Here is a 12,262-nt window from a genome sequence, read left to right as displayed (position 1 = left end):
TTCTGTTTTAAATGAAATAATAAAACTGTCTCTTCAGAATACAGATTTTGTTACTTAACAATTCTTTCGGTTTTCTTGCTTTTTGTTTTGCTCAGAGGGAACCAAGATAAGAGGAGAAAGTTCTTTTCTTTTATCATAGATCGTCAATTTAATATTTTCTTTAGAGTGATTCAATATGTATATATATATATATCTATTTATATACACACATATATGCATGTACATGTATACAAAGGTCTGTCTCAACAAGATTAGTTTTCATGTCTGTTTCTAAGTAGTTGTCTAGCAAATAAAATTATCTTCTTGTGCTTACTGTTCTGAGAGACTGCAAAGGATATATTGAGGATCTTTTAAACCTGGCAGCTGGCAAATTGCTTTACCATAGCTGCAGTATCTTTATTCCTTCTTTCAAGGAATGAATAGAGTGGCATAATTTACATGGTACCTTTCCCCATGTGGCAGGAAATTACCAATAGTCACAGCTTACTGAACATAAGAGTTTTGGCATGGTAAGGAAATAAAAAAGAGATTTAGCATAGTGTAGGAGAATAGCTTTGAGAGTCTTGGTTAATCTTGCCTTCCCCCAGCTTCTACCATTGAAGCATACAAGCAATCTGTTTGCTCCACTACTTCTTGTGTGGTCATTTGAAGCCTGGAAGTAGTCCTGCTGCTCTGTGTAGCATGAAGCACAAGCTGGTAGGTCCAGCAGGTTCTGAGGTCTGTGACAGCAGAGTCAGCTGTGCTTTCTCAGTACTGTTTTCTTATCATGAAGAATTCACTTGAGTGCAGAAGAAAGGTGCTTACACTAATTCTACCAAGCCAAAACAGAATCCTGAAGAACAAGCTTATGGGAAAAGTGCCTTCTGATTCTATGTGCTTGTTTTGTAACTGTAGATACGTCCCAACACTGAGGATATCTTAGCTGTATATGGCACAAAAGCTTTACAGTTAATCATTTTGCAACTTGGGTGATGAGAAGCTGGGCATTGTTCCAAAAATAAGGCTTTGGGGATGTCAAGAACTGTTCTTGAAAATTTATTTACATGCTTACTAAGTGACCTAAAGTCAGATTTTCCCTCTTCAGGAAAGCTGTGATATGTGGGGGAAAAAACCCAGTAACGTTTGAACTACAGAAGCACAACAGAAACTAGAAATTTCATTGATGAAACAACTTCATGAATGATTATTATAAGCTAATTTTGACTGATTCCTGAAGAGACTGTTTTTGTCAAGCCACGTTGAGGGCTGAGAATTATTTTCGTTCCTCATCTGCTGAAGGAAGGACAAAAAGAAGTTATTTTCTTTCTTTAGTGTGACATTTAGCATTTCACTGATGCATTTCCTTTAGGCAATGGTATTGATAGTTTCAACTGACTGCTGGCCCCACTGTGACATAAAAGTCATTTTAGATGTTAGAGGGAGATGGGATTATAGGAAGTCTGTTGTCTGATTGTCCTGCATATACTAGAAATCATGCAGAGTTTTCTTAGATGGGTGACTTCCATTTTCTGTTGAAAGTTGCAGGTTGAATAGAAGCACGATTTTAGAATGTTTAGCTAAAACATTTTTTGCCCTACAGATCTATAAAAAACCACAAGTCATAAAATTACTGGAACTGTTAATATATCTGGTAACTAGTACATATTTCTTCTAATTACTGTTAGAGTGACATAAAAGAAAAGTAACTTCTAGCATCTAGTTTATATGTATTAGTGCAGTTTCTGAGACTTGTTATTTATGTTACGATTGAAAAGGTAACAGCATAAAAGCTTAAACTAGCTTCAGCTAGTTCTGAAAAGCAGAAAATTGTGTGTGTCTGGGTAACTGGCCCTAGTTTTAGATTGCCTTTTAGCATTTTTAACCCTAGGAGCGTTGTTAGTAACTCTGATAACAGAATGATTTTGGTTAGAAGGGACCTTTAAATTTCATGTAGTCCAGCCTTTCTGCCATGGGCAGGGATGTGTTGCACAGACCAAGTAGCTCAGAACTCCATCTAACCTGAGCTTGAATGTTTTTGGGGAAGGGGCATCCACCAAAATGGCATCCTGTCCAAAACTAGTTGATGCAGTTTTGCTGCTTTTAGGAAAAGTGGTTATACAAACTGTAGACTGTGGATAAATTAGTCTTCATTCATGTGTTTTAGTTGCTGCAAAGGCAGGTAAATGTAAGTGAAAGAAAATTCAATGCAACATTAATGATTTCAAATGTTGTTTTTCAGAATGATTTTTACCTTTTGAAATTCTCTGGTAATATACTCCATGCTGAGATGATTTTCTGAGGTTCTTTTATAATGCAGCCAAATTCCCCAGTTATGGAAAAAGTCTTTAATTCGGTTCTACAATTTACTGTCTGTTGCATTGTTAATTTTTTGCATACATCATTTGACAAAATCAATTTAATTTACTCTGTATTTTGACAGATACATTTGAGCAGTTGTCAGGCTGCAGGGTCTTCAGAGATTGTCCTTCTTAGTCAATTCCACATTGTTTCAAAATTGTTAAAAGAAACTAAGATTTTTACTATGACTTGAAAATTGAAAATGCTGGTACCCCATGTAGAATTCTTTATTGATAAAGGCATTTCTGATCAGATTTTTTGTGATTTTCAGTCTTTATTTTAAGAATTTAATTTACTTGTTATAGTCCTTTAGATATGATTTATACTGTTTCAAAATTCTTCTGTTCATTTATCATTGCCTTGCATGGGCTTCCTCTTTGATAATTCTAGTAGGAGTTACATTCTAAAATTTTTTTACTGCACATTCAGAATGCCAGTTTTATCTCCCCTTCTAGTATTTTTGCTGGAATTTTTTATGGTTTTGAACCTAAGTGTTTCTCTTTTATTCCTGCTCATTTTTGGGATCCTTTGTGTGCACAGAGAATGGGATTTTATAACTATGCCAGTCTTTAATCTGATACAAATGCATTTTGATTATGTTTGTATTTTTTTCCTCAGTATCTAGACTTGTGTAAAAAAAAAAAAACAAACTAGTTTAAAGTTGTTTACATAGTAATTAACAATTTGTTTACAATTCTAGTTTATTTTCTTTAAATTTGCTCCCACAGATAGCATTAAAATAGTTCCTATGGTGACATCTCATCTACTGTAGTTTATATTACCATAGTCAGTTTCACATTGTCAACAAGTGTTTTGAATAATGATTTCATGTCCACTCATTTTTTTGGGTTCAGGTTGGTTTTTTTTTAATTTTTCAGTGTATCACAAAATACTGAATGGTGAAAGTTGCCATTCCAGTGTTCCCCACTATAAATATTCCAGATCGTAATTTTCAAGTTTCAAGAATTGGCTTCCTATTTTAATACGTAGCAAAATACAGTGTAAATTAAATTGATCTCTAGGATTGTGCAAGACCTTGAGATGTTAGCCTTACTTCAAGACATTAGTCTAGAAGAATGACAGATGTCATGTCAAATAAAAGATGACACAAAAAGGTACAAGCCGAAATCTAAGCATTTCAGAGGTATATGGCATAATGATACGCTCAGAGCTCTTGGAAAGCCTCTTCTCCATAAAGTTTGCTTTCTTGAAAAGAAGAGAAAACAACAGGAAAACCCCATAACCCCGTAGAATTTAGACATCTCTTCCCCATACTCTTCTATTGAAACTTGAGCATGCTTGATTGCAAATGAATGGTCCATGTGTCAGGTTAACTCAGAGAGAAATGCAGGAATACCTCTTTTTAACAAATGGTAGTCAGGCTTCTTCATCTTTCCTTACATGAGTTTACTCTTGCATGGGAGCTTGACTCTGCTCATGTGGGGTCTTTTCAGCTTCAAAAACTGTACATTTCATACAAGTTGATCAGGCTGTAGATGTTACTTGTTGCAGTAGCTGAGCACTCCAGTGCATGACTTTGGCATGAATCTTAAAACAGCTTGCTATTTAGAACAGTCGCTTGAATGTACTACAGATTAGGTTACAGACCTGAGAGCAAAATTTAGAAAACATTTAGAAAAAATGCAAAGGAGATGTTTAGATATTTCTCTAGCGTATGAATGAGCTGTTACTTTTAATGCAAGCATTTTTATTCTTGTTGCAGACTGCAAATTACTTTTGAATATGCATAATTTTAATGAAAATCAGATTTATTTTTTTTTACAATCTTCTTCAATTTTATAGGAAAAATACAAATTGCAGCTCCACTAAAAAACAGTTTCATTAAAGTATGTACTTGGTTGGTATTTTTACATTTAGAATGTTTGTGTCCTATTTTTGCTGGCTGTAACTTGGTTCAGGAAGCTGAACTTGTATTACTTAGTAGAACGGTTTACCACTTTCTTACCAAATAAATATAATTCAGTTCTGCAAAGCGTATTGGGAAAGCTTTTACATCTTTTAGAATCAATTATTTATGGCTTTTTCTTTTGCATAAATGCTTTTAAAATTAATAATTTGTTTTGTCTAAACCAGAAATCGTAGTTGCTGAAAGTGTTGTTGTCATTAAGAAACTGCTGCAAACCCAGCCGGCACACCATGGTGAAATTATTAAGCATATGGCCAAACTCTTGGATAACATTACAGTGAGTATTTGTTCACACTCTCTTATTTGCTGTGTCAACTGATAATGAGATTTTTATTTCCTTCGAATTTGTGCTGTAAATGGAAGTAGGTATATTAGAGAAATGTGAAACAATTTTTTTATTTTTGACAGAAAATATAATTTTTCATGATCTTAATGGAAAGGAAATGGAAGCTATCAGGTGGCTCCAATTTGTGCCTTAGGTCTGGGAAGAAATTTTTAGAGAGATCCCTGAAAATGTTGTGTGTTGTTAGTCCTGTTACTCTAGGATGAATAGCAGGTTTAGAATGTGGAGTGGGTAAAACTGAAATGAAAATAAGCAGTAAACTTAAGGATGATTAGCCAGTTGTCTTTGTGATCTGGAGTGGACTTTGAAAGTTTTATTTTAAAACTTTTTCCCCAAATTACCTGAACTTTCCATGGTATCAGATGTGCTGCTGTGTGTTGCAGTGTCTTGAAGCTGCATTTTTATCTTCTGGGTATTTGAAATTCTGTGGTATTTAACATTAAAATTTGAATCATTCCCTATTACCTGTCTTTAAATTTAATTGACCTTTAGGTATGCAAATATTTATTTCCCAAATTCTCCTCACAGGCCCAGTAATTGATAAAATATTTGATTATCTGTCCTAAATTAGAGCATAGGGATGATGTCCAGTAGCAATCTATTATATCCTAAACCCAAGGTATCAGATTTCGATCTGTCAACAATTATTTTTCTGTAGACAATTGTTTAATTTCATAAAATTACACAATTTTTGATAATGGAATAGTTTCTAAATCAGTAAACCTTCATTTCTCCATAGCTGAATTTAGCAGAGTTTGGAGTATTAAAAGAAAACACGGTATTCTTGGTTCATGCTTACAGCAAAATTAAATAAGAGCTGATGGTCACTTTGTAACTGATATAAAGAAAATAAATTCTAAATACTAAATTACTCATACCAAAATGAGATACTGTTGCTGATTACATATCAAGTAATACCTCATGTATAATAATCACCTGTATTTACGAAAATTTGTGCAATATTTTGATGGATTATTACAATCTCAAAAACTGTTCTGGCACTTAACCAAGTGAGTTTAGCATCTTCTTTCCACATACTCTACAATAGAAAATAGTTACTTTTCCAAATTTTCTGTTTAAAACTTAGAAGAGTTTTGTAGCTATTCTATACAATTACTTTCAAGTAAATAAGTTTTGTGGAAAAGAAAATCCTTTTCTAAGTCACATAAGGGGGAATGGGGAGAAGATGTGCTGTTCTAAAACTACTTTAATATTCTCAGATTTTCCAAAGTGAGCTTGTATAGAATATCAGAAAACATTAAGTAGTAGCATAACAGTAGCAGTCATTGGAATAAAGTAAAAATCAAAATCTAATTCTGAATCTTGGCTTTTATTCAAGAGAAAGTAAGTGTTGGTCAGGAATTACAGTCATGTAGTCATGAACCTACAAGCAGCTGTAGGTTCTCCAAGATGATTGTTCTACCTCTTTCGATGACATTTTTAAAGGATAACTTCAAGATGCATGTCTTTCTTGGTATTCTCAAGACTTTGAATTAAAGAATACTTTGTGAAGAAGTTCATATTTATAATTTGAATGCTGTATCATTTTTCTGATTGTCCCTACTATGTCTGAAAATTAATGTATTCCTTCGAAGACTGATTTGGATTGGGAGGGACTTGTAAAAATCATCTAGTCTAAACCCTCCATTACTTACTTTTGTAAAGGATAAGTGTATACATGGCAGAATGAATATTTAATTACTGGGGTATTAGTTTGTGATGTCAATACTTAGTATAGTATTACTGGAGTTCCTGACATCTGCACTTATACTTTAAACACTGATCTTAATATGGCAAAATTGATTGTGAGTTGACATAACACAGTTGCCTTGGGTTTTGTCTGCTATAAGATAGAGACACAGATCAAGGATTCCTGTCCATTATGCTGACAAACAATAGGCATACATGCATATGTACATACTTACTTTGCACAGGGCTTTTTGGCATTTTGGTTGTATTTTTTTTTCTTGGCCTCTCTTCTGTTGTTTTAAAGTATTAGGGTTGAGGCATAGAGGACCTACCCTTTAACTCTGTACAGGAGCATACCACTGTTTTTAAAGGACTTTTGTATTTGGATGTAGGAAAATGGATGTGGACTAGAATGGACTTGAAACTGAAGGGTGGGGTAATGTGAACAAGGAAATTCTTTGTTGCTTTTTAGAGCTGAAATTAGTTTACTACTATGTATTACACAGATGAAAGCATGAAGAGGAAGTTCTTAACAGAATTAAATACTATTAAATCAAAAACCCTTAAGGAAAAAGTAAATGTTTCGATTGTTCTGCCAAGATTTAGTTTAAGTCAATGGTAAACAGCCATTAAAATAAGCAAAATTGGTGTAAACTCAGTGGAATAGATTTTTGGATTTGTGCCTGATTTTTTCTCATCGATATTATTATAAAATTCACTTGTGCTAGCCTGAGATTGTGATTGGGAGTGATGAGGTACCTAAAATCTTTCACAGCAATGTTTTTTTCATGTCATTTACTTTACTGAAATATACTTGTTCTTCATTTCATCTTCTTCATCCACAGAAGCCATTTAGAAAGGGATGAGATATAGAATATTTAGAAGATAAAAATTTTGCCTTGTAAAATAAATAAAAGCTAAATAAGAGGAAGCTAAATATTAAGACCATATATAAAAAAATAGTAAGACCAACCGTAAGAAATACTAGGAAGTTCACTTAAAAAATACTCAACTCCTGTAGATCACTGACTCTAAATTATGATAAAGGCTGGGTTTATTTCAGTTTGTCCTTTGCTTTTTTCTAACATATCTGAAAATAGTGGTTATTTTTGTTCTTCTATGTGTTTTCATTTGTGCCTTAAACTTTTATGCCAGGTGTGCCCAGACAAAGCTCTATGAGATCTATTTTGTGTGTGATACATGGCTGAGTACTTAGACCTAGTACATAGTACAGCTTGATCTAGCTGTGTTGCAGTTCCTTTCCTCACATCCTTCAAAAGCAGTAATGGAGAAATACATGTCTGATGGTGTCCTGAAGACAATAAACAAGAGAATAATTTGATCTCTTTAAGCTTCCACTTTTAAAAATCATGAAAACATTTCCATTTAACTGTCAATGTGTTAAAAATGTTGTCATGATTTACAGTTGATTGACTTGCTAAGCTGTGGGCCAGAGATTGAAGTAAGTGCTCATTTGTGTTAGTTATGCTCTCTGAGGTAGGTTTAATTAGTTTTGTGTGTACAGTTTTTAGAGTGATAGAAGTTTAAAAAGTATACTTATGGGAGAGAGCCATTTAAAGAAGGGTAAGTTCAAAACATGTCTTACGAGTTTCATCACCAGCAGCAACAAAAATCTTTTGCTTTAGGGGGAAGGGCTTTAAAGGTAAGAGAAGTACATTGTGGTGCACCTCCAATATATCTTCTCATCTGATTACTGGAAGCTTCTGTTTACTGTCCACATCATCATGCTTACTAATCTAAAAATTTGAATTTCTCCTCATATACTATATCTCTGATCAGCTATTCCTTCTTCTCTTTGCCTTTTCTAAATGTGTGGGTTTTAAAGTGGGGTGGCGAGAAGTGTACACGGTAGTCAGATACACTGGAGAAGTCTTACATAATGATGTAGTGATACTGCTTGTTTTATTTTTTGTCTCACTTTTCTGGTGTTGTCTGCCTTTTGACTTCTGCAGAGCACTGATTTAACAACTCTACAGCTCTCTGAAAACGTTTGTGATTCCAAGATGTATTTTTCCTTAGAAATACTTTGGAGTCTATCAGTATGTACAGAATATGTTTTTGCTTCCTGTCCTTAATGTTCCAATGCCAGTAGTCTCCAAATTTGTTTCTGCCTTTTCTCTTTTTAGAAAAATAATGTATTATGGTATATTGTATCCAGTAAGGACTGCTATCTGGGTGATGGGAACCCTGACTTCCAGTGTGATTTTTCTCTTACAGTACTACTAAGGCAGGGTTTTTTTCTTATGATAGCTGGTGAATTCTTACATTCTTGTTTTTCATTACAGAGTTATTCCTAGTTCCTTCTAGAATATGAGCAAGAATATTAAGCAAGTCTGAAGGATTTTCTGATCTAAAGATGAGGAGGAATATTTCTTGATGGGATAAGGCATTGCAAATGTAGAGCAAAAATAAGGGAGTGGTGTGTAATTTTGAAGAGCTTAATATGTGAGGAAAATAATGTCACTTATGGACAAAATTAAGTGTTATCATTTACTGTTTTTGATTGGGTTTACAAGAGTAGTGGACTCACAGTTTTTAACACTGCTGTGTGTTAAACTTGACTTCCTAGTCTTACATAAATGATGCTTGTGTTTCTGATACGGCTTCACAGAACAGGCAGCTTGCTTTCTTTAATTTAGTTATCCTTTCTTGCAGCTCTTGCGAGGTATCACAAACTATGACATCCATATCTTTCTATGTGTTTCATTTCTGCAAGCTTCCGATTCTAATCATATTCTTTTACCTAGGATACACTTTAATAAGGCATTTTTAAATCTTTGTTTTAGTAATGATTTAATGAACGATTCTCATAATTTGACCATTTTTTTACTGGCTCTGATATCTATGTGATTGTTTAGAATTTGACAGGAATATATAGCCTCTGGGACATTATGTCCAGGGACACTGAACCTGAAGCAAATATTCTGCTTGAATAAAACACAATTTTTTTAAAAATCCGTACACTGTGTAGGAGGTGCAGTCACCAGTAAAAATTCTGTTTTAAAGCAATTTTATATGTAGAAGAGTTTTATATGTTGAAGGTCTATCATTTGAAAACAAAAAATTACTTCTCTTTCACTCTTATTCTTACCTTTTCTTCTTGCAATCATTGACATTTCAAATCAACTTTATCCCTCTTTCCATTTCTGTTTCCAAGTAAAATTTTACAAAATTGCTAGTTAAGCAAATTTTCTTCTGGATGGAGAAAATTGCACCTCATTTGCAATTTGTATATCTCATTTTGTCACAGACGTGAATAATCAGAACTGGTGATTTTAAGTTGTACTTTATTCTTGTTTTGTGTGAATATATTGAGAGCTGAACAACTTCTCAATAGTTTTTTAATTGTACTGCTTAGAGCAATCTGTAAAGTCTTTATAATATCTTTCTCTAATTGTAGTAAGTAACCAGAATCTTGCTTTGAGGGGAGTGTCTGGCTGGTTTTTTGTTTTTCTTTTTTAACCATTTATTTATTTTCCTTGAGACAGGTAATGGGTTGAAATGACAATAGAAACTGCCTCCTGGTACTAAAGGCTTAAAAAGTGCACTTAACCACTTGCTTGGGCCATATGGAATAAAACATCAGGCAAAGTAATTTACAATCCTGTTTGCCTTTGAGGGTAATGCAGAGCAGAGCTGAATAATGAAAGTATTATTTCCTGCATTTTTGTCAATTCAAGGTCCCTACTTAAGCTATACTGGAAAAGGCAGTGAAGGTCTAGAAGGGGCTTTGTTTCTTGTTTGCTGTTTTGAGTGCCCTGGAAACAACAGCTGCAGGATCATGCACTTGATATTACATCCTTGAGAACTGGAAGACTTAAACAGGGAAAAAGAAGTCTGAAAATATTGTGTGATTTTGACCCCAAATGAATCCAGTGACACAGAAACATTGGGTTCATCAGTTCGACATACACTTTTCATTAAAATGGCTTCTGCTCAGTGTTTGATTCAAAAAGTCTCTAATTGGTATTGATTCTTGTGGCGCAAAATTGTGTTTAATATATATGCAGTATTTACATAGTAAGCTAATCACCTGGTTAAAAGGCAGAGTCTCACAAGAAATTTCTGTCTTCCCTTGTCACTATTTTTCAAATGAGGCTTTGTTTAGTCCAATTATTTAGCATTGTAAAACTAGTTTATTACTCTAATAATTTAATTTTACAAACTAGGAAAAAAACTTGAAGAGCAAAACTCTGTGCTTAAATGCATACTATTTAAATATATTTAAATACATTTCATTGTGGTTTTAAGGTGTAGTCCTGGGCTTGACTAGGAAAAGTACAATAATGATATTTACATGTCATTATTAATGCTGTTACTGAAATTGATCTGCTCTGTGAGCTATTTTTGCTTTATAAAAAGACAACAGTATGAAAAGGAATATTTCCTGACAGGCTGTTGCCCAAACTGTGGTACTTGGTGATCTCTTGTAGAATTTTAGTATTTTAACAAGTCTGTAATGAAATATTTTAGAAAAATAAATCTAGCATAGCTAACATCTGAAGTTTTCTATATATTCTTATTTAGAGGTATCTATCTGTAGGCAACTTGAACTGCTCCAATACTGGAAAATCTAATGTACCACTCAATTACTATTCTTTAGCCCAATTTAAAATAATAGATTGGGTGTGAGGTCTTAATGCAGTGTAACCTTTGGAACATTAGAAATAACCTCTTTCCCTTTTGAAATCAGTGTACAGTAATGGCATCAGTCTTACCATTTTGCAGATGAACATACTCTGACTGCATTTAAAGTTTTTATAGGAAGTATAGAAAGTAGCTTGTTCATCTCTCTCATACTGTAAATTCCAAGGCTATTTAATTTTTTTGTCAACTCACATAAAAGAATTCATCTGTGTCTTAATCAGTATTTACATATATATATAGATGTTAAGTCACTGTGTTATACCACTCTCAACATGTTATCTTTATCTTAAATTTCTTCCCCATAACCAGAACTGGCCTTTATCTCTTACAGGACTTTTTGTTGTTGTTGTTGGACTCTGTATTCTGTTTATTCATGATACGCTTTTCTTTCAGTGGAGGCAGTCTTCTGTTTTCCCCATGACATGCCTGCTTTCTCTTTCACTGGGGGCAGTCCTCTTTTTTCCCCATGACTTTCCTGTTTATATTTTTGTTGGCATATATATTTGCAACCATGTCAAGTACAGAGGCAAAAGTGTCAAGTTGACTTTATTCAGAGTTGTTCCCAAACTTTTTGAAGCACATTTAATCATTAAAAATTCTTGTGAATGTGATTAGTATTTCCTTAGTAGGCTTAGTGGGCCATTTTACCCTTTTAGAATATACTTTCATAAGCAGTACTTTCAAATGTTAAGAGAATACTTAGTAAGATACTTAATAGTTGGTTCCCATTATAATTCTGAGAAATAGATATTCATATTTTAATAACAGACATTCTGGAAGAGTAATTAAAGCATATACAAAAGTTACTAAAAATAAATGCTTTGAGAACCACAATGCTGCATTTCTAAAGCATGTACATCCTGTGAATCTTACCTAAGGCAAACCTCATCTTGCTGTTAGTGTAAGCTTATAAATAAAGATCACTGTGTAGTGTAAGGACTAATAAAAAATGTTAGTCTGTTTTTGATCCTTTCAGAAAAAACAATAAAATTAGCTGAAATTGCAGTGGAAACTTTCCTTTTTTCTAAAATACAGTCAGTTTTTTGATTGACTAGAACAGTTACGCTTTTCCCCTGACATTTCAACGTTTGTTGAACAAGAGTCTGTACAGGATGTTTGAGCACCATAGTCTGTATATACTATACAAGACTGCTTCTGAACTTTCTCACTGCATTCTTTCTTCCTTCTGCTCAAGGAAGAAAAAAATGTTTTCAAAGGGTGTATGTAACGCAGATGCAATTTTTAACTTGACCACCAGGTAATGTAGGCCAGCTCATCTTTTACAACAGTATGTGTAT

At 33.6% G+C, this 12,262-nt stretch overlaps 1 protein-coding gene across 1 annotated transcript in view; it reads left to right on the top strand.

The window, feature by feature from the left end:
- The window catches only part of AP3B1 (adaptor related protein complex 3 subunit beta 1), a 156,924-nt gene that overhangs the window by 68,490 nt on the left and 76,172 nt on the right, over positions 1 to 12,262 (top strand). Inside the window, exon 14 of the mRNA XM_058865381.1 lies at positions 4,432 to 4,541. Within this exon, the coding sequence (XP_058721364.1) occupies positions 4,432 to 4,541 (110 nt within the window). The remainder of the gene's footprint in view (positions 1 to 4,431; positions 4,542 to 12,262) is intronic.

Source organism: Poecile atricapillus, chromosome Z (genome assembly GCF_030490865.1).
Source record: "Poecile atricapillus isolate bPoeAtr1 chromosome Z, bPoeAtr1.hap1, whole genome shotgun sequence".
NCBI lineage: Eukaryota > Metazoa > Chordata > Aves > Passeriformes > Paridae > Poecile > Poecile atricapillus.
This window is presented reverse-complemented; position numbering and strand designations above follow the sequence as displayed.